The sequence below is a fragment of the Meleagris gallopavo genome, chromosome 7 (genome assembly GCF_905368555.1).
Source record: "Meleagris gallopavo chromosome 7, MGAL_WU_HG_1.1, whole genome shotgun sequence".
Classification (NCBI taxonomy): domain Eukaryota; kingdom Metazoa; phylum Chordata; class Aves; order Galliformes; family Phasianidae; genus Meleagris; species Meleagris gallopavo.
The window spans coordinates 1,681,061-1,700,053 of record NC_139410.1 but is presented as its reverse complement, the minus strand read 5'-3'; the positions used below and the strand labels follow the sequence as shown (position 1 = coordinate 1,700,053).

General features: G+C 38.0%; 1 protein-coding gene across 5 annotated transcripts in view; it reads left to right on the top strand.

Annotated features, from left to right (window-relative positions):
- Window positions 1-18,993, top strand: part of GLS (glutaminase) — a 52,300-nt gene that overhangs the window by 12,538 nt on the left and 20,769 nt on the right. For all 5 annotated transcript variants that reach the window (XM_085227868.1, XM_085227869.1, XM_085227871.1 and 2 more), the window contains 8 exons: window positions 1,068-1,147; window positions 3,039-3,202; window positions 7,312-7,370; window positions 14,928-14,960; window positions 15,237-15,295; window positions 15,923-15,989; window positions 16,327-16,377; window positions 18,763-18,939. In XM_085227868.1, the coding sequence (XP_085083994.1) occupies window positions 1,068-1,147; window positions 3,039-3,202; window positions 7,312-7,370; window positions 14,928-14,960; window positions 15,237-15,295; window positions 15,923-15,989; window positions 16,327-16,377; window positions 18,763-18,939 (690 nt within the window). The remainder of the gene's footprint in view (window positions 1-1,067; window positions 1,148-3,038; window positions 3,203-7,311; window positions 7,371-14,927; window positions 14,961-15,236; window positions 15,296-15,922; window positions 15,990-16,326; window positions 16,378-18,762; window positions 18,940-18,993) is intronic.

Here is an 18,993-nt window from a genome sequence, read left to right as displayed (position 1 = left end):
AAGTTCAACTTGAAGCTTCTCTAGAATTCTTGACATTAAGCAAATATGTTTGTTCTTTCTCAAGTAGGGGGCTTTTCTTCACGTTTTTAGCAGAACGTGAAACTGGTAATTTGATGAAAGTAGCTGCAAAAGTTGGATTTTGTTTGCAGCTTATAAACTAAGATAGAAATGCAGCTCCATACCTCTGACAGTCTTGTAAAGTTGTCGGGCTGAAGACAGAAAATAGTGTTGGTCGTTCTTAATTTTACTCAAGTTATAAAGCTGCTGTATTACTTGCTACTAAGGATGTCTGTACCTGTTTTTCTAACCTAGAACCTGCCAGTTGTGTGAAGTAGCACAGGTTTTAAGTGCTAACGGTACTGTGCTTAGTAATTGAAGTTTTTACAAGTCCTTCTTTTCAGTGGTTAATTGAAAACCCCAAAGTTGGTTGGGGTTGGTTAGAATGTTATTTGAAAATCCTAAATATGCCATAAAATTGGGCACGGATTGCTCTTAGAACATGCTGAATCATAGAACGGCTTGGGCTGGAAGGATCATCCCAAGGATCATCAAGTTCCAACCTCCTGCCACTGTCAAGGCCACCAAGCTCTGTATCTGGTACCAGCCCAGGCTGCCCAGGACCCCATCCAACCTGGCCTCGACCACCTCCAGGGACAGGGCATCCACAGCCTCTCTGTGCAGCCTGTTCCAGTACCTCGCTGCTTTCTCTGTGAAGAACTTCCCTGTGACATCCCATCTAAATCTTCCCTCCTTCAGCTTAGGGTCATTTCCCCTTGTCCTATCACTGTCTACCTGAGTAAGAAGATGATGCCCCTCCTGTGTTTATAATCCCCTTTTGCTGAATGCTGAAGTATGTATTTTCGTTGGAAAAAAATACTCCAGTTGATAATGGTCTCATCAGTATAACAATTTATAAGAGTTCTTAGGTTTGCTTTGTGGTGATTTGGGATAATACAGTTGTACCTCTCACGTCCTCTCCACATGCAATTATTACCATATACATACACCAACATACAGTTAAGTATTTTGGATGATGTAACATCTCTTTTTGTTTTTTGTTACGATAGGTTGCTGACTATATTCCACAGCTGGCCAAGTTCAGCCCTGACTTGTGGGGTGTGTCACTTTGCACAGTGGATGGGCAGAGGTATATTTTTAACTTGGAAATTTTGCTGTTTCAGGAAGTTAAACTGTTTGATAGATGCAGCACTTCCTGGTGTCTCATGTTTTAATAAAGAAAAAGCATTGTAGGAGTTGTTTAAGAGGTAAAACCTACGTGGACCTTATTCTTCTTTGTTTTAACTTTCTGTTGAAGCTAACTTAGTTTTGTTTTTATTAAGTGTTGCTTTAATAGTATTTGTAATTACACTGTAGAGGTGGATTATATTGCTGTTTGGAGCTGGCAACAAATAAATAAAGCTGAGGGTAATTTCAGCGATCACCAGAGGACGAGATAGAGGTGATGCTTATGTAGTATTAATCTTTGAAAGCTGATGATCTTTTGTCTAATAGCATCCATGTTTGGATTTAGACATAACATTAAAATGCAAAAAAGTAGTTACTCTACTCTTAATTTTATGACCGCTGTACATCACTGGGTGAATTTCCCAAGAATATTCTTTACAAAGGAAGTGAATATGTGGAAACTGGACAGAACTTCATTCTGATTTTTTTTTTGTTGCTTCAGATTTACCAAATTGTCTCTCCTGTAAGGGTGTGTATAGCTCTTAATGTAGCTACAGTGTTTTTTTTATTCAACTATGACTCAGTGCAGCAGAAAACTGAGCCAAATGTAAAGCAGTATCTCACATAATTTAGCTGAGAGGTGAGGTAAACTATTGTGTCAACCTTTGTGACCTGGTGACGTGAGATAAACGTTTGGTTGCATCTCTGCTGTACTGCAGTTTGATGCGAACATACTATGTAAGCTGAGTATCAAGATTCTTAGGTGTTCAGTTTGTCTCAGCTGAACGGAGCATTCTTGAGGTCATTGGGCTGCCTTATGGTGTCAGTGCACTGGGGGACATTTTAATGTCAGCTGTTAGGATCTTTTTTTTTTTTTTACTGTATATTGCAATCTTCAACAAGTGCTATGTGAGGTTTTTGATGTGCCTCTTAAATGCATTAATCTAAGTGAAATTTCTACCACCATTTTAGCTTCTTACTTAAGTGGCTGAACTGTAACAAAACAGTTTCAAAAGAGAAGAATATTCTTAAATGTATTGACTTAGCATTTGCATCGTTTGGGATATTGCAACATGCACTAATGAGAGATGTTGTAATGCTAGCTTCTGTAATGTTTAATATTGTTTAATGCTGGTTTTCATAATGCCAGAATGCTTCTGTAAATTTCTTTGGACTTCTCAGATTTTCTGCAAAAATACCCCAAAAACCGAAATCACTTGTGATTTTGCCATCAGACATGTGATAGCTTGGAACCTTTTGTTCTCAGTGGGACATATGCTGCTTGTGTGAGTCATTTTCTCGAGCCTGGATTAGGTGTTGCAAATAAACTTTCTGGAAGATATTATTTCATGACTTCAGTAAAATACCTACAGCACTATCAGAGAGAATAGAACTACTGATAGTTCAATTGATAGTTCCAAAACAGAATTAGCTCTAATTTTTGTTTTTGTATCCATCACTATGTGTAAAGGGCTATATTCAGGTTGACTGTACTCAGTTGAATAAATTTGGAACTAGAGTTCTGGTGCAAACCCATTTCTTAATTAGCTTTTAGTTTGTTGTATCCATAATAATGACCAGTTTTGTCTTGTTTAGTGTATGGAGGTGATTGTTAAAAACAGGAAGCCTCTTTCTTCTGTTGTTTAAAATCATAAAATGGTTTGGACTGGGAGGGACCTTTTAGAGTTCCAACCTCTCTGCTATAGGCAGGGCACCCCCCTGCTTTATAAATGTAGTTTAAATAACTGTATATTTCCTGTGAGTAGTCCCAGTATGCTGAGAACTGAATGAAGCACTTAATATACAGCTGGAGAATCGGAGAATTTAAGCATCTTCATCTGTGTTTTTCCCAGGCATTCTGTTGGAGATACCAAAGTTCCTTTTTGTCTTCAGTCCTGTGTAAAGCCTTTGAAATATGCTATTGCTGTTAATGATCTTGGCACAGAGTATGTGCACAGATACGTTGGTAAAGAGCCTAGTGGATTAAGATTCAACAAATTGTTCCTGAATGAAGATGGTAAGAATTACTTAATATTTAATAATGCATTTACAGAACAAGCTACCCTTTTTTCCTCAGTATTTTTATTTTACTCTATCTTCTGAAGTCTCACTGTTATTGTTGTACACACGTAAACGCAATCTGTATACCACCTGCCCTCTCAGTGCTGAGAGAAGCAGGTGCTGATGCCAAAGGCTGGAGCTGGTTAGTGTCACAATGTCACAGAAGTGACACTGAATATGCCTTCCCATGGATGATTCCAAATTGAATTTGGCTAGTGATTCAAAATGGTCCTTTTTTTTTTTTTGTTTGTTTGTGACAGGAATGTTTTAGCAAGAATGTCTTGCATGGTACCTACATTATTTCTTTTTGAATGGCATTGAAAAACAAGCATGAAAAGCGCTATTTTGAATGACTTTATGGCAAAAATGTGAAAAAGATGACTCGTAGCCTTAGAGGAAGTGCTGGATGTTATCTCTGAAACACAGATGCTTCCAGCAGGTCTTTCTCTCCCAGTAAAAGAACAATGTTTCTATTGCCATGACAATCCAATTAATATTTAATTAATAAGTCTGAAATATTTTTGTCCAGTATTGAATTTTTCTTTGTTACTAGTATTGATACAGACATTGACAAACTATAACACATAATTCTATTTAGACATAAAGAATGATTAGACTGTAGTCTTACATTACTATTACTCTTGAAAGTGCTTAAGACAATCTTGTAATGGGGATTGGGGTTATTAAAAGTTGCACCAGAGTGCATGAAATTAAGAGAGAAGACTATTGCACGTGATGCAAACTTTTATTAACTTCTAGAAAGTATGTTGTTGTTGTAGGGTTGTACAGCTGACCTGAGAAACGTGTTAGCTGAAGGGCTGGTCACATTCACATTGGTTCTATATAGTTTTAAAAGCAGACAGTAGAAGTCAGTTACAGGGAGAGGGAGGGAAGTTGCATTTCTTCAAGTAAAAGAGGAAGAGGGGAAAAGGGAGTATAGCTTGTATATAAAAACAAAGTAATGTGAAACTTGGACATGCAGCATGTCTGGCAGCTTTAACATAACCCTTTGATCAGGTTTGAAAACACACATGTATACGTTTAGTCCATTGGCTTTCTGATTGTTATAGTTGGTTTTTTTGTCTGTAATGAGGATTTTATGAGGTGATCTTACAGTTTTTTGAGAACTGTTTAGACAAGCATCTGAAGTTGTTGGTTTTTTTTTTTTACCTACTTACTATGTATAAAGTTCTTGTATTTCTTAATTTACTAGTACTGGAAAGATTTCAGGTAGTTTTAAGTAGCAGAAAAAGCTAACAGAACAAAGAGTGTTGATAAGCATCATTCATATTTTGGGTAAGGTCTGTGCTGCGCAACGTAAATTTGGAATCTTATGCAGCCATGTGAGTATTCAATTTCAAAAGTACTTTTAATCAAGGGAAACAGTTCACCACGCAATTCAGATTTCCAGATGATTAAAGCAGTTTTCAGGCTAATTAAAAGTTGCTTCAAGTAGCTTGGGAATTTCACATAGTAAAAGCTGTCTGAAATATGCATCACCAGGAATAGGAACTTCCTATAGTGACTGAGTCAGTTTGCAGTAGACTTCCTGCTGGTGAGTTCACACTGAAGTATGTCTGACAACACTGTCTATGCACAGTCAGTGTCATTTGTTCATATATGTGACCCTTTGGTAGTGGTCATTTGAAGTGCTAGTCCAGTGATACAGTTTCTTACTAGAATGTAGTCCAATTTTTTGGTAGAATCTAGTGCAGTAATTAATGTCTTGTGCTCATGTGGGGGTCTGTCAGGAAATGGCTCGTGCTGCTGAGGGATTTTGTCATCCAAAGGTGAATTTCTGTAGGTTTTGCATTACACAAGCATGTTCTCATGCCCTTGTCACAAGGAACCAGTCACAGCCCACCTGTCATGTGTGTTAAAATGTTGGTTTTGTGCACATGTGGCAGCTTCTGCTTCCTGTGCTCAAAGGCTGCAAATCAGAGTCGTGCTGGGAATGCTTAATACCAGCAGTGGAAAAAATGTCAGAACTGGTGACAGAAAAGCAGTGTAATTTAAGTTTACAAGCTCAAAGGAAAGGTCTGGTTTGCATAAGGCATAACTGTGTGGCACGTTGCTAGAGCAATCTTACTGGTGGTCTGGCAGATTTGAGGTATAAAGAACACATTTGTGTTTCCACTGATTAATAGCCACGTCCAGGGGAGAGAATTAAGATGACTAGATAAGTTCTGTTTTCTTTTGAGCTTTGATTTATCTTAAATTCCCTAACTTGCCTATGTTTAAAGTGGTAGCAGACAAGCATCCCTGTCCCACAGTACAGACAGAGCTCTGTAGCAGAGCAGTGTGTTTGCTCTTCAGGCTGCTGGGCAGGTTGCTTATATGCAGAAGAGAAATGACGCAGTGCTGTGCTTGGTCAGGGTATCCCAGCTGGAATGGAGTGGCTGTTAATAGTGGTGCTTTTCATTAAGGGTAAGAAGATGAATTTACTCTGAGGTATAATGAGATGATGCAGTGAGACAAGAGACTTGCAGGGATACTGCCTAACAGTGTTGTTTTTCAGTTGAAGTAAATCGTTGCCTTTATTTGATTAGCGTGTGGTTAGCAGTGAGTGCCAGTTAGCTTTTCAGAGCTTGAGACCTCTTTTGAAGATAAACAGATGAGTCTCTTGACCTCTTCACAAACTGCTGTGTTAGCATTCTCTGCCTTGGCTCCTTGTCGTCGCACAGTGTGCAGTTCCTTACAGGTGGCTTCTCCTGGGAGCAACTTCTCCTCCTGCTGCTGCTATAGGAAAAAGAAGGTCTGCAGTCCCACATAATCCATGGCTTGAGGGAATGCGGGTGGGCTGGTAGGTAAACTTGGCTCCTGGGAGGAGGATGCTTAGGGAGGGTGTGGGTTTGCAGCATTGGGAGGATTTTGAGACAGCTGGGCAAAGCCATGGGTGAGCTGGTCGAACCTCAGCGGTAGCCTTGCTCTGAGTGGGGGGGGGTCCATGAGATGAGGTCCCTTCAGACCACCAGTATGAGATGCTGCGAGTCATTCGTCTTCTGGCAGCTTAAAAAAGGGCACGGAGGTTTTGGTCCCTGAGGAGGCAGAGTTTGGAAGCTATTGAAATGGTAAAATCTCTCAATTTTCTTCTACTGCATGTATTACACATTAAAGGAGCAAACAGTTGATGTTTTTAACTGTTCCTATTTTTCCTCCCCCAAATTTGGAGTTAAAGCAGCAACAAATAAAAGGAAGGATTCAAAACTGTCACAGTATTGTTTTTTAGACAGTGTAAGCCTCAAAAAGCAACATGCTATTTTAAGAGCCAAAATGTTTAAAAGAAAAAAAGGAAAGCTAAGTAGGAGATAGAAGATGATGATGATGATGATGATGATGAATGAGAACTGGTATAAACTACCTGAAAAGCAGACAGCTAATCAAGACTGTTTTTTTTTTTTTTACTTTTATTTTGGATGGTGGTTTTTCTTATGGGGATGCAAAAGTATTGATAATATGGAGAAGTTCAGTTATAATAAGGAATTTAAGCCGTGGCATGTTTAAGTCAATTCTGAAATGTTAAATCTTAGTGAGGATGGCAAAGAATTATTTGCATTTTAGAAGAAGGCCATAGAAACATTGGATTTCTGAAGACTCAGGTTGCTGTATTGATGTATAGAAGTGAGGAAATGGAAGAATTGGGGAGGCGTTTTATTTCTTTAAACTACTTCTTGACCATTTCAAATGACTGAGACTTGGAGAAAATTTGGAAGTCCCTTAGGAGTGTTGGTTCTTCTTGTTGATGCCACATTGATCAAATCTTGGATCACTGGAGGAGATTGAGTATTTTAAAGATAAGAAACCTTGCCAAACCCATGTGTTCAGTGGATTGTTAAGTAGCATTGGGTAGTTGGTTATAAGCTGTAAAATACTTAGCTCAGAATTGCCAAAACAAACAAACAAAAAACCGAAATAAGTGAGATTACAGTATTTCTAGTTGAAGTTTGTATTCCACTGTTATAGTTTCAAATCTTACATCTGTCATTTTTCACTTAAACCTTTGACTGGCTTTGTTTGAGAGATGTGTGTTCGGGTATATATGTAATTGAAAACTTTGTTTCACAGACAAGCCTCATAACCCTATGGTGAACGCTGGAGCAATTGTGGTCACGTCTTTAATCAAGGTAAAAAAATCTTTTTTAGTTTCTCTCAGAGAATTTTAATAGAATGTAGGAAAGTATTGTTGTATGTTTTCATTGTTTGTGTGCAGTATTTGATGGCAGTTTGTTAGCAGGTAGACAAGCTGGCATGTTTTGGAAATAAAACACTTCCAAACAAAGGCAGCTTCAAACAGCTGTTAAAAGTAGTAGCAGTGCAGCTTGGAAGACTTGAATGGTAGAGTTTTTAGTTTTGTTTACTTCTTTAACTATATAACACTTAAAATATTACCAGCATGTCCCTATGAACATACTCTGTAGTACTCGTATATGTTTCCAAATGTCTAATGCTTATGCAATATAAACTTAGAGTATTTCCTGCTGTGCAGAAGGAAAGGAAGATCCTGGGGATTCTGAGGGTGATGCAGTTACATCAATTTTAATATGAAATTTGTCTGCTATTAACATACTGTGTAATTGAATTACATTTAACTTATGTTATGTAGTTTCTTTTGGGATGCTTAATGTACTTTATTAAATGTGCTTGGGAACAGCCACCTGTATTTGCAGAGTAAACTATCAGCTGAATAATGACTTCAGTCCATAATCTTGCAACTTCTGAAAAGCAGTATTATATTTTTTATGTTAGAATAGCTGTATCTATTGTAAATGACATCAAATTCATGTAATGCTAATGTTTGCCAGATACTTGCTGTTTCTGCTTTTTTTTTTTTTTTTTTGGTAGGCACTGATACAAAAAAAACGTGGTTCTTGGTTCTTTAGAACTCAGGATACCTGCTTAGAGGGCTGAGGATCATGTCAGTGCCCTGGAGATTTGAAGTAGAAAACTTAATGCTGTTACTACAGTGGTCTAAAAAAGCCTTTGTCTTCCTTGTGTTTCATACTTCGTTAGCTACAGTGTGTTACTTACCTCCTGTTTCCAAATTGTTGATTTTACTATTTCTTAGATCATGATTTTTTTTTGTTATTTTATATTTAAAGAAGGTGTAAGAACTCCTGCTTAAAGACATTTATCTTTAATAGCTGTAGGTGAAAGAAAATGGCCTTAAATATGACAGGTAAATTTATTCACGTTTAATATTTTTAAAGGTTGACTGAGCATTGAAATTCACTTGGATAACAGTGAATTTTATAATATGACTTAACACACTTGTCAAATGTCAAGATGTTAGACCTACCTAGAACATGCCCTGTTGGTCCTAAGGCAAAACACAAGCATGTGCCTCTTGCAGAGGGCACATAGTTCTTGATAAATGGCTTACTTTTATATAGACAAAGTGGATTTGTTTATTGCATGTAATTGTGGTATTTGTTGAAAGGTTGGGGGATTGTTTTGCAGGGTGGGTTTTGTTTTTGTTTTTGTTGTTCTTTTCTGTAATGTTGTTATTAAGAGTATTGCACTGCACTGATGTTTTTGCATGTGGTAACTGCACGTCTACTGGACACATATCACACTTACCACTTCATTATTTGTTTTCACTGTGATTAAAACGTAGATTTTCATGTACTGTTTTCACAAAGATACCATTTATCGTTTGACTAACTAACCAAACTAAAAATGGTATTCTGGAAGAAGTTAGAGGGTCAAGAACTTACATTCAGGCTAGGTTTTTTTGTGGAATATCTTCTTTACAACTTCTTTCTTATCAACATTCCTCCTAAACTGTTCAGTGACTTAAGTAATTCCAGTTTGTATTTGATCTAATCTAACTTAGATTTTTCTGGGCAAGGTGGCTTCATTAACCTTTGTTCTGCCCTCACTTCCCCTGCATTCGTGTTGTTTGATTTCAGGTGTTACTTAAATATGTTGATGGCTGTATGTGGCTCGTGGAGTCCAAGACGATGAAAAGGCTATTAAACAAGAGCAAATGTGTCACGTGTGGCAGGTTGATGTAGTTAGAGCATGTTGGTAGTTCAGGAGAGATTGGTGCTGCATTTCAGCATTAAGAATGCTTTTACCTCCTTTGAGAGAGATTTGCTGTATTACCTTCTTCTGATTTATGACATTTTTGCATCCATTGCGTGGTGCAGGACTCAGCCAGCAGAGGTTAGCACGTGTGGTTGTGTCCATTACTGCCCATCAGTTGTGGACAAGACAAGAAGCTTAGAGCCATATACTTACTTTTTGTCAGAGTATGTAATGCGTTAATGTTTTATGGGGGGAAGAAACAGTTCTTGGGTTTACAAGTCCAGCTCTGACTGCACACTTGGGAACAGAGCACAGACCAAAGAGGTCATGCTAGTACTTTGATGTCTGTAATAGTAAATAATAATAAAAACATACGGACAAGCCAAGTTGTGCATTTGTTTGCTTTACTGTATGACTTACTCTTAGAATTACACAATTCTCCTGACATGCTTGGGATGTGTTCCAATTTTATTGCCTTAACTTGCGGCTGTGCCCTAATGATGTTTGCGTTGCTAATACAGGCTGTTTCAGCAATTTAAAGCGTGTATTTGGAATGAAAATCTTTTAGGAAAAGAACATAGTGTAGTCTGGCTTGAGTTGAATTAAGATCATAAAAAGCCCTGAGGGTCTTTGTGCTTGTTTGTAATTGTATGGCCATTTGTCTTTATTACTAGCTGAGATTATGTAGTTAGAACAGTTCTGAAATAATAGCATTGAAAAAAATAGTAGTGGCAGTTATACCACCTAATGTGGAAAAATGGCGGTAGGGTAAAATAGATTCTTCCAGGTCTCCAAGGAAATACTTGAAATGAGGATTCAGCTGCTGGCCAGATCTAGTATAGGTGTATATAGCTGTGTGTAAAACACAATCTTCGTCCCTGGTTAGAGAGATGGAAATGATTTCTTCTCCTGTTTTTCTTGATTCTCAGAGAGTGCCAGTTGCAGAGATCCGTAGTTTTGTCTGAAGCCGTGGCTGCCTGGAGCAGTTGCTTAGGGGTGCTGGTGAGTGAGGTGTGCAGGGGGCTGTGGATGTGTGTGGAAGGAGTTGTCGGAGGAAGCAGGGATGAGTCTTTTTGTCATTATGTGTCAGGGTTCTGTCTGTAGGTGGAAGCTTTTCTAGGTGACCAAGGTTTTGGGCTCCAGCCTGGGGCTGCTCCTGCAGGGGCTCTCCATGAGCAGAGATGTGCTCTGCGCAGTGCCTGTGGGCTGCAAAGGGACAGCCTGCTCCTCTGTGGGCCTCTCTTGGGTTGCAGGGCTGCATCTCTCGTGTCTCACCTCTTTCCCCTGTCTGCTGCTGCCCAGCAGTTTTCCCCTTCCTTACATCTGCTCTCCCAGAGGCTTGGCCAGTGTTGCTCGCTGAGTTGGCTCTGTCTGGCTCTGATCTGACACGAGGCAGCTCTTGGGCTCTGCTCAGAGTCCATCCCTGGGGCCCCTCTGCTTCCAAAGCCTTGCCGTGTAAGCCCAGTGCAGGGTGCACAGCAATACTCATAGTCCTTTCACAAAGTTTGGTGTAGGTGAGGGTGAAAATGCTGATTTTTGTTGACCCTGAAGAGAGCATAACTAATAGAATAAAATGTAGTGAATCTCACATACTTCAGAGCATTCTAAATATGCTGATAGACTTTGAAGTATCTGTGTCTATCAGCATTGTGAAAGCTGCCTAGCTGTTCCCAGGTCTGTTTGTTGTCAGAATACAGTCCTTAAAAAGCCTATACAATTATTGAGGAGGGAAGAAAGGCACATTTCTTACTGTCTTTGTTTATCAGTGTAGTTAAAATATGTAGCACAGATTTAGCTTTAAGTGCTGTCTTCTACCTGTTCTGTTTGCCCTTCCTGATAGACTGATGTGTAAAAACAGCTCCAGACAGCTTTAAAACCTGTGTTGGCAAACCTGTGTTCACTCCAGGTTACTCGGCTTCGATTTGGGGAAGGTTCCTCTCTTCATGAATTTTTCATTTTCTTGTAATAACTAATTTTGAGTAGAGCATACATAGATGCCATTTTGTGCTTGCTATTTATTACAACTCAGGTGTATGATGTGTTAATTAACATGGAATGTGCAGTAGTCTGTGACTTGCCATTTTGGAGTGGTGTTTGAAAGGACATGTAACATTGAGTGGTAACCTATGAAAAGATTTAATCCTTGAAGGACACCAGGATGTTTTTAAGTGTATTTCAAATGGTAGTAGTCTTGCTCTTTGTGGGTTGGATGCTGTCTGTGACAGTGTGCTCTCAAGTATTTCAGAGCTGAAAATGGTATGCTGAGCAGCCAAGACTCCAGCTCTCACAGAGCATGCTCAGGTTAACAAATAATAAAGCATGTAAGTAAAGAAAGCTAGAATAAAGATTTTAAGTTTATCTAAAATGTACAGATGTAAAAAATGTTTTCTTGCGCTCTAACCTAGTGCTAGGACCTTTTTCCTGGATGTTTGCTACAGAATATAGTTGTAAGGTACGATGGTAGCTTAAAAAAAATTCCTGACGTATTTTTGATAATCATCTTCTCCCTTAAGCCTCATAATCCAGACACTCGTTACTAGTTTGGCTTGGATTCAAGGTGAAAATAGTGTTTTAAAAAGAGACGCGTGGTAAGAGCTTGTGTGGTCTAATTTTATAAGCATTCAATGTTGATCAATGAAAAGTGGCTAATGTTAACTACTTTTCTGATAAATATTGCCTGATTTTTCTTGTTGCAAGCTCTGGGCAGTATCCGTGCATCTCTCCTTTCCTATGTACATGCAGGCTTGCAACTTACTCAGTTGTGCTCGATGGCTTTGTAGTTTTCCAGTAGAAATATGAATAGTAGAAGTGCCTTGTTTGAATACAGGGAAGATCACTAGAAACCTCTGACAGTCCAAAAAAGCAACCCCCCCAAAAAACCTGATGATGGACAGCTATAGCTTTGCCGTAGTTCGGAGTGTTTACAGAACTGCTTTGAGCCATATTTTCCAAGTTGGATTTTTTCTGTCTATCAAACTGCTTCAATCTTAACATTTTCAATTTCATTTTGTATTCATTTAGAAATGTTGTTTTCATATGTATATACACACGAGCATGTATACAGTCAGTGTGTATATGAACATATGTTCCAGTAAATGCAATAAGTGTTTGTGGACTTAGTGCATGGAATGTTTCCTTCTATGTCCTAGGCAGGTGAATTGCATCTGAACAGCTACAACAGCAAACAAGTTTTGTCTCAGTGCTCCCAGCTCAGAAAAATAAGAAGCATTTGTACAAGAACGGATGGTTTCTTTCTTTCTTTGACTGATTGTGGAAACGTTGCTCAGCACACTGCTAGGATTTAGTCTGCACTTAGATTTTCATCTCAGAACATGCACTGTGTTTGTGTCTCTTTAGCTGTCAGGAAGGAAGGAGGCATGCACCTGTAAGCTGCTGAAGCAGGGAATTGCTAGCTCGGTTTTACTGTCATCAGGCATAAGGAAGCCAAATTTTCTGTTTTACGTTACATTTTATGTTACGTTAAATTCATTCTGAGGTCTTGGTCCTATGGATACTTAGGCAAGTATCTTCGGTGCTGTGAGTGGTGTAACTTTGGTAACAATGCTCTCATCTGATGTAAGGTATCTATGGACTGAAAATGCATCATCTTGATCTAGTATGCAGGAGGTTTAATTCCTAAAACGTGGAGTAGATGCAACCGCTACAAAGGAACCTTTTTTATGAGTTGATGCAGATAAAGTTTGCGTTGGGTCTTTTGCCCACAAACTGCGTAGGCTGCTGGAAAAGCCAGGTTTTCATTGAAGGGCAAGGGATTCTTTTTTCAGCTGGGAAAAAAAAAAAGTGAATTATGATGTATTTCTATTTTTGCAGAAAGCATGATCCCTTTCTCCCTCTTTCTTTTTTTAACAAAAGATATTGTTTTGATTTATTATGTCTAACCATACAATTATCAATGCAGCATCCCATAACTAATGCTGACCCACTTTCCCAGAAAAGATGTTCTTTGTGCATTTGAAAGGTTTGAAAAGGTTTTTGTGGTTTAAATGTTGTTACATATTTTACAGCATTAGGATCTATGGAATATTTTGACAACTGCAACAGTTCAATGAAGTTGGTAATTTCTTCTTTTAATTATTTTTCATTGAACAGATTTGGAGTTAAATTTTTAAGGCTTGTGTTCTGGTATATTATACAGGAACATTTTGATGAAATGTCATATATTTTTTTTTATTGTTACAAATTAGCTAGAGATTGACTGTAAGAGTAAGGCTAAGCATAAGGTAACCATGGGTGTGTAATTTTGACAAAGCAGTGTGGTGTTACTTTCAGCTAGTGACTGTACGTGTGTGACTGCACATCTTGTAGCTGAGCTGGTGCATGGGCTGCAGAGACTACCTGCAGCACCTTAAACTACAGCCAGAGTGGGAAACGAGGCTGGCTTTATGCATTTCATTAAGTAAAATACTGGTTCATATCAAGTTTCAGTTTTTTTTTCCACTTTTCCCCCATCCCCATAATGAACACTGTGCAAGTAGTTTCTCAAATAGCTTCCTAAAGTAGAGTATTTTATCTAAAAAAAATAGAAATAATCTCAGTTGTAAAGATGAAAACATCTTCTCCAGATGTTACTGTTTCCACTCGTGTATGTGATGCCATTGTTTTTTAAACATCTTAAAAAGCTGCTACTTTAAAAGATTCCTGCTCGGCCCCTCCTGTCCCCCAGCAGACCATGCACTGTTCTTAAATCTCCCAGCCCTGTTTCATTGTCTAGCTGGAGGAATTTGTGACAAGTCGTCTGTCAGAGAGTAAAGACAAGTAATACATCCTCAACTGGCAGCTACTAAAATTGAGTTTACTCCTAAAAAAGAGAAAAAAAGCCTCAACTGCCACCTTTCACACCTATATCCCCATGCCCCCCTTCCCAAAGGGGAGGAAAAAAACCAACACAGAAAACCATATGAAGTATCCCCTGACCCTACGAATGAATGTTCACTAGCATCCTTATAAATTTTAGACTTTTCTTTATGTTGCTAGCAAAATGATGTACTTCATGATGTACTACAGTATGATGTGAAATTTTATTTTTCTGTTTAATTTTTTAATAGGTAGGACGTTAATCAGCTATTAAATCAGATACATTTGATTAAATGCAGTTAATTTCACAGTAAGGGTAACACTTTATTTTAAGTCTTCAGTCTAAGTCTGTAGTATGGGCAGTAGCAGTGGAAAATATTTTAGCTTATGTAGCCTGAATTTTGCTATGCTCAGCTCTGCTGATAATGTAAGATTACCTGTGTTTACTAATTTATGCAAAGTTAACGTTTTCATTATAATTATCCTGCCTGCAGTTACTTTTGTATTTCTTGCTTTAACTATTATTGTATTAAACTCGTAAAGTTGAGTAGAGAACACTTAAAATAAAGCATACCTACTTCAGTTTAAATTCATTTCCAACGTGCAGGTGTTGGATAACTCTTAGATGACTTGTTATTTAAATAATTCTTTGTTTAAATGATAATTGAAGACTTACTTATCTAATACCTTAATTTTTCGTTAGTATATGAAATGACTGTAGTACCGTATTCTTAATTAGCATCGTACTTAGTTTTATGCAATAAATATCCTAATATTAAGTGAACTAACTTCTTTCCCATGTTAACATTCTTTGTAAATTATTTTTTCTTTTCTTGCAGCAAGGAGCAAATAATGCAGAAAAATTTGACTACGTAAGTGAATTATGACACTTCATTTATTCTGACTAAAATGGGTGGTAGCCACCTTAAATTTCCACCTACAGTTAACGTTGCTATTTTAAGTCATTTAAAACTCTCCTTGATCTGTATTTGGTTGAATAAAACAGATAATGATTTGGGCTGTGTTTGCAAAATTATGTTGCAAGAGACGGGCTTAGGGTAAGGCTGGGTTGTGTTGGTCAGTCGTAATTCTTACATCTGAAAATGTTAGCTTGCCTTTTTTTTCCCCTTCCTCTCTCTCTTTCACAGGTTATGCAATTCATGAATAAAATGGCTGGTAATGAATATGTTGGATTCAGTAATGCTACGTAAGTATTTTTTACATGCTCAGTAGCTCAACTGATAGTTGGCATGGCGAGTGTGCAACATAGTTTAGTTATTTATGTTGAAAGCCATCATTGAATATTACAGGATCTAGCTTAGGCTTAAAATTATCAAGAAAGGAAGTTGTGCATGTTTCTGTGTTGCTGTGACTGGTCTGATATGGAAGCAATCATTTTCTTCTCGAGAAATTATTCTGCTGTAGTGCTCTGGTGCTATGGCTGTGAGAGCTGTAAGTACAAATCTTACCTTTCTGGCATTGATTCCGTGTCTGGTTTGGTCCCAGCTGTCAATGAATGACGCTTTTGCTGCAGCTTATTCTCAGGGGTCTCAGTCTATCACTGCCTTTTTAGAAATGCTTCTAAAAGTATGATCTTGTACTTAATTTTACTTGTAGTTGAGACAATCGTGTATGTATAGGTAACCAGTAACGTGTATGTTCAGATGTTGAAGAGTCTAACTTACTTCACTCCAACAGAGTGCACTGGGATGAGTTTTTAGGGCGGTTTCTGGTCTGTTAGTAGAATGCTTGTGTTCAGAAGCAGTGTATTTTTTAGCTGTGCTATTAATGGGTTACAGCATGCATCCCTGATTTCTTGTTGCTTGGTTTCAAGGTTCCAGTCTGAAAGAGAGAGTGGAGATAGAAACTTTGCAATTGGCTATTACTTGAAAGAGAAAAAGGTTGGTCTCTTTTGTTTATTGTATTTTGAAGATTGAATGCTTTTCATAGTCTGTGAACTTTTAAAACTTACTTTATGATCAAAATCTTCTAAATTATTGTAATAATGTACATATATTTCATACTGTCGCTCAAAATGCCCAGTCTTATGTAGGATGTGAACACATGTTGTTTTAACAATACCTGTAACCTCATTTCTCTATTACAGGGTAAATCATCGCAACTTAAATGCATAATCCATGTTGTATAGATGATTTTGTAAGATCGAATGCATTTAGTTGTTGAAAAACTTAAAGCTGCTTAATTTTACTTTAAGATACTTTTTTTTCCATCTCTTAGTGCTTTCCGGAAGGCACAGATATGGTTGCTATACTGGACTTTTATTTTCAGGTAATTAACTCTAATATTGAGACTCAGAATGGGGTTGGAATTACTGTACTAAGCAATAGAAGCATATTCCATCATAGATGGGGGAGGTTTTAATGGTTTATAAGTAAAGTTATCAGCGTCTGTTAAACTGTTTGGAAGTGAATTGTATACATGTGATATATCCAGATTTGCTTTTGTTTAAGTGATGTATGTATGTGTCTTTTTGCTATTGCATACTAGTAGCAGTCTATGAAGCACTAACAGTTCAGAAGCTTGAAATGTTTTTTTACTTGAATGAATTTGCTTTACTTTATGATACTGTGGAGAATGTTCAACTCATACATAACTGAAATTGTATCTGCATGCCATACTGTAAGCTCAACCATAGTGTTATAAATGAAATGACTTGAGTATCTTTTCCTTTATTGTTGAATTTGATGCATATAAGACGAAGTATCTTTTTAAATGCATTCTTCCTTCCCCCATGTTGCTTGCTTCACGTTAGTAACTGTTTGCATCTGTCACAAAATGAGAACTTGGCAAGTGTGAGGTATTTCCTAAAGAAAGAGAGTTTCCTAACATGAGAATATGCATAATTCAGAATTCAGTCAGATCTCCTGCATGCAGCTCTCAAGAGGCAGTTGAAATTGTATAACTGATCCAGTCTGTCTGGGATATTTTCAAAAATGCAGAGCTTAGTTCTCAGGAAGTCTGACGTAACTGAACTTAAATTCATGATACTTGCTCTTACCTGTGCAAACTAGTGTTTTTAAGTGCAAATTTTGTCTGAGCCTTTTTTTTGTTTGGGGTTGCACATCTAGTCTTGAAAGTGGATGGAGCTTTATAAAGAGTCTATGTAAATTCAACTCAGTTGACTTGTTCAGTTGGAAACTAGATGAAAACTGAAAGTCTGCTCTGAACTTGTGTTATCGCAGAACAAAGCAGACAATTGATTGCAATTTACTGGTTAACCATCCTTGCAAAATGCTTCCTACCCCACTGCCTCAAGTGCTGGTAGGCTTCTGAGCGCTAAGCTTTTCACAAGTTAAGTAAGGCCAGAACTAAGTTTTCTGACATAGTTATAGTTTGGCCTTGTTAGTGTGCACTGTGATCCTCACCTTCACGGTTCCCATTGTTTCGTTCTTATCCCTGTTAAAATGTCCTTTTTACTCCAAACTCAGAAAACTGGAGGCATGTACACGAGTGCCACTTCTCTGAGTGGCAAGTCAGCGTTTTGTTTTCATCGCACAAAGCTTCTTTTTCTGCTCTCAGATTCTACTTAGAAGGCAGTTTTTTTTCCTCCTTCCTTGTTCAGTTGGGAACCAGTAAGGAACTTACTTTCACATGACCTCTGCAAAGTGGGGAAGGATTACTCTAATTTTGCTCAACCGAGGTACAAAATGTAGGCACTTAAACTGAGAACCTTGAAGCACTTTCTTCAAAGTAGGTGATGTTCTGTAATACTTCATATGTTTAAAACCCAGTTGCCATTTTAGATGCGTCTCAGACGTTCTCTTGATTTGCAACTCCAGTTGGTTGGACTAGGATGTATTGAGTTTGGCAGCCGGAAAATAAGAATTCCAGGTAGTAACTACTCGTGCAAACTTGGCTTAGGTAACTTCATGAAGTATCATGTAATGACTGTTTGGCAAAAGTACAAGCACTAGTTTGTTTATTTTTCAGAGTAGCATTTCAGCTTCAGGTTGAAACCAGCTTATCTTTTGGTTTCTGCAGACATGAGGCAGCATCAGGTGATGGCATCATATCACATTTCCTGATGTGTCACCAAAGTATGTATAGTCTGTACTGAAGCAGGGATCCTGGGCGAGACTATCATGTGGTCATATCTCTAGATACATCATAAAGCATATATGAGACAAAGGTAAAACTAAGGCTATGCAGGAAATGCTAGCATTAAGACTTGTATGTGCTAGAGTGCGCAGCTTTGAAATGTACTTTTAGTGGATGTGGGTGGTCTTGTAAGGCTTAAAAAAAAAAAAAAAAAAAAAAAAAAAAAACAACAACAAAAAAACAAACACTGCACCTCAATTTGAAAAATGGTTCCTTAAGGGCTTTGCCAATTAAGCAAATACAGAATACTGAGGTTATTTTCCAGACTGGTTCCTCTCGAGGCAACCTAAGGGGGGTTGGGGGAAGGAATCAAACTGAAACACTAACTCACAAAAAATAATAAAGGCTAGTATAAAAGCTTACAAAAGCTGTTGCTGGGATCTTTGTATCTTGATAGTAGAAAGATTCAGATGATGTTAATTCATGCCACTAGTGTCATCTGTAACAAATGTTATGCTTCAGGTTATTTTATGAGATCTTAGTTCTGTGGAGATGTAGTGGGCTATACTGTGCTAGAGGTACCAGTTTGTATAATATGACTTTCTTTTCCATAAGCTTTGCTCAATAGAAGTAACCTGTGAGTCAGCAAGTGTGATGGCAGCAACTCTGGCTAACGGTGGCTTTTGCCCAATCACTGGTGAAAGAGTCCTGAGTCCTGAAGCAGTGCGGAATACCTTGAGTTTAATGCATTCCTGTGGCATGTATGACTTCTCAGGGCAGTTTGCCTTCCATGTAAGTAATTTTTAGATACTTGTTAGAGTTGACTGGGAAGATTAATCTCTGCTA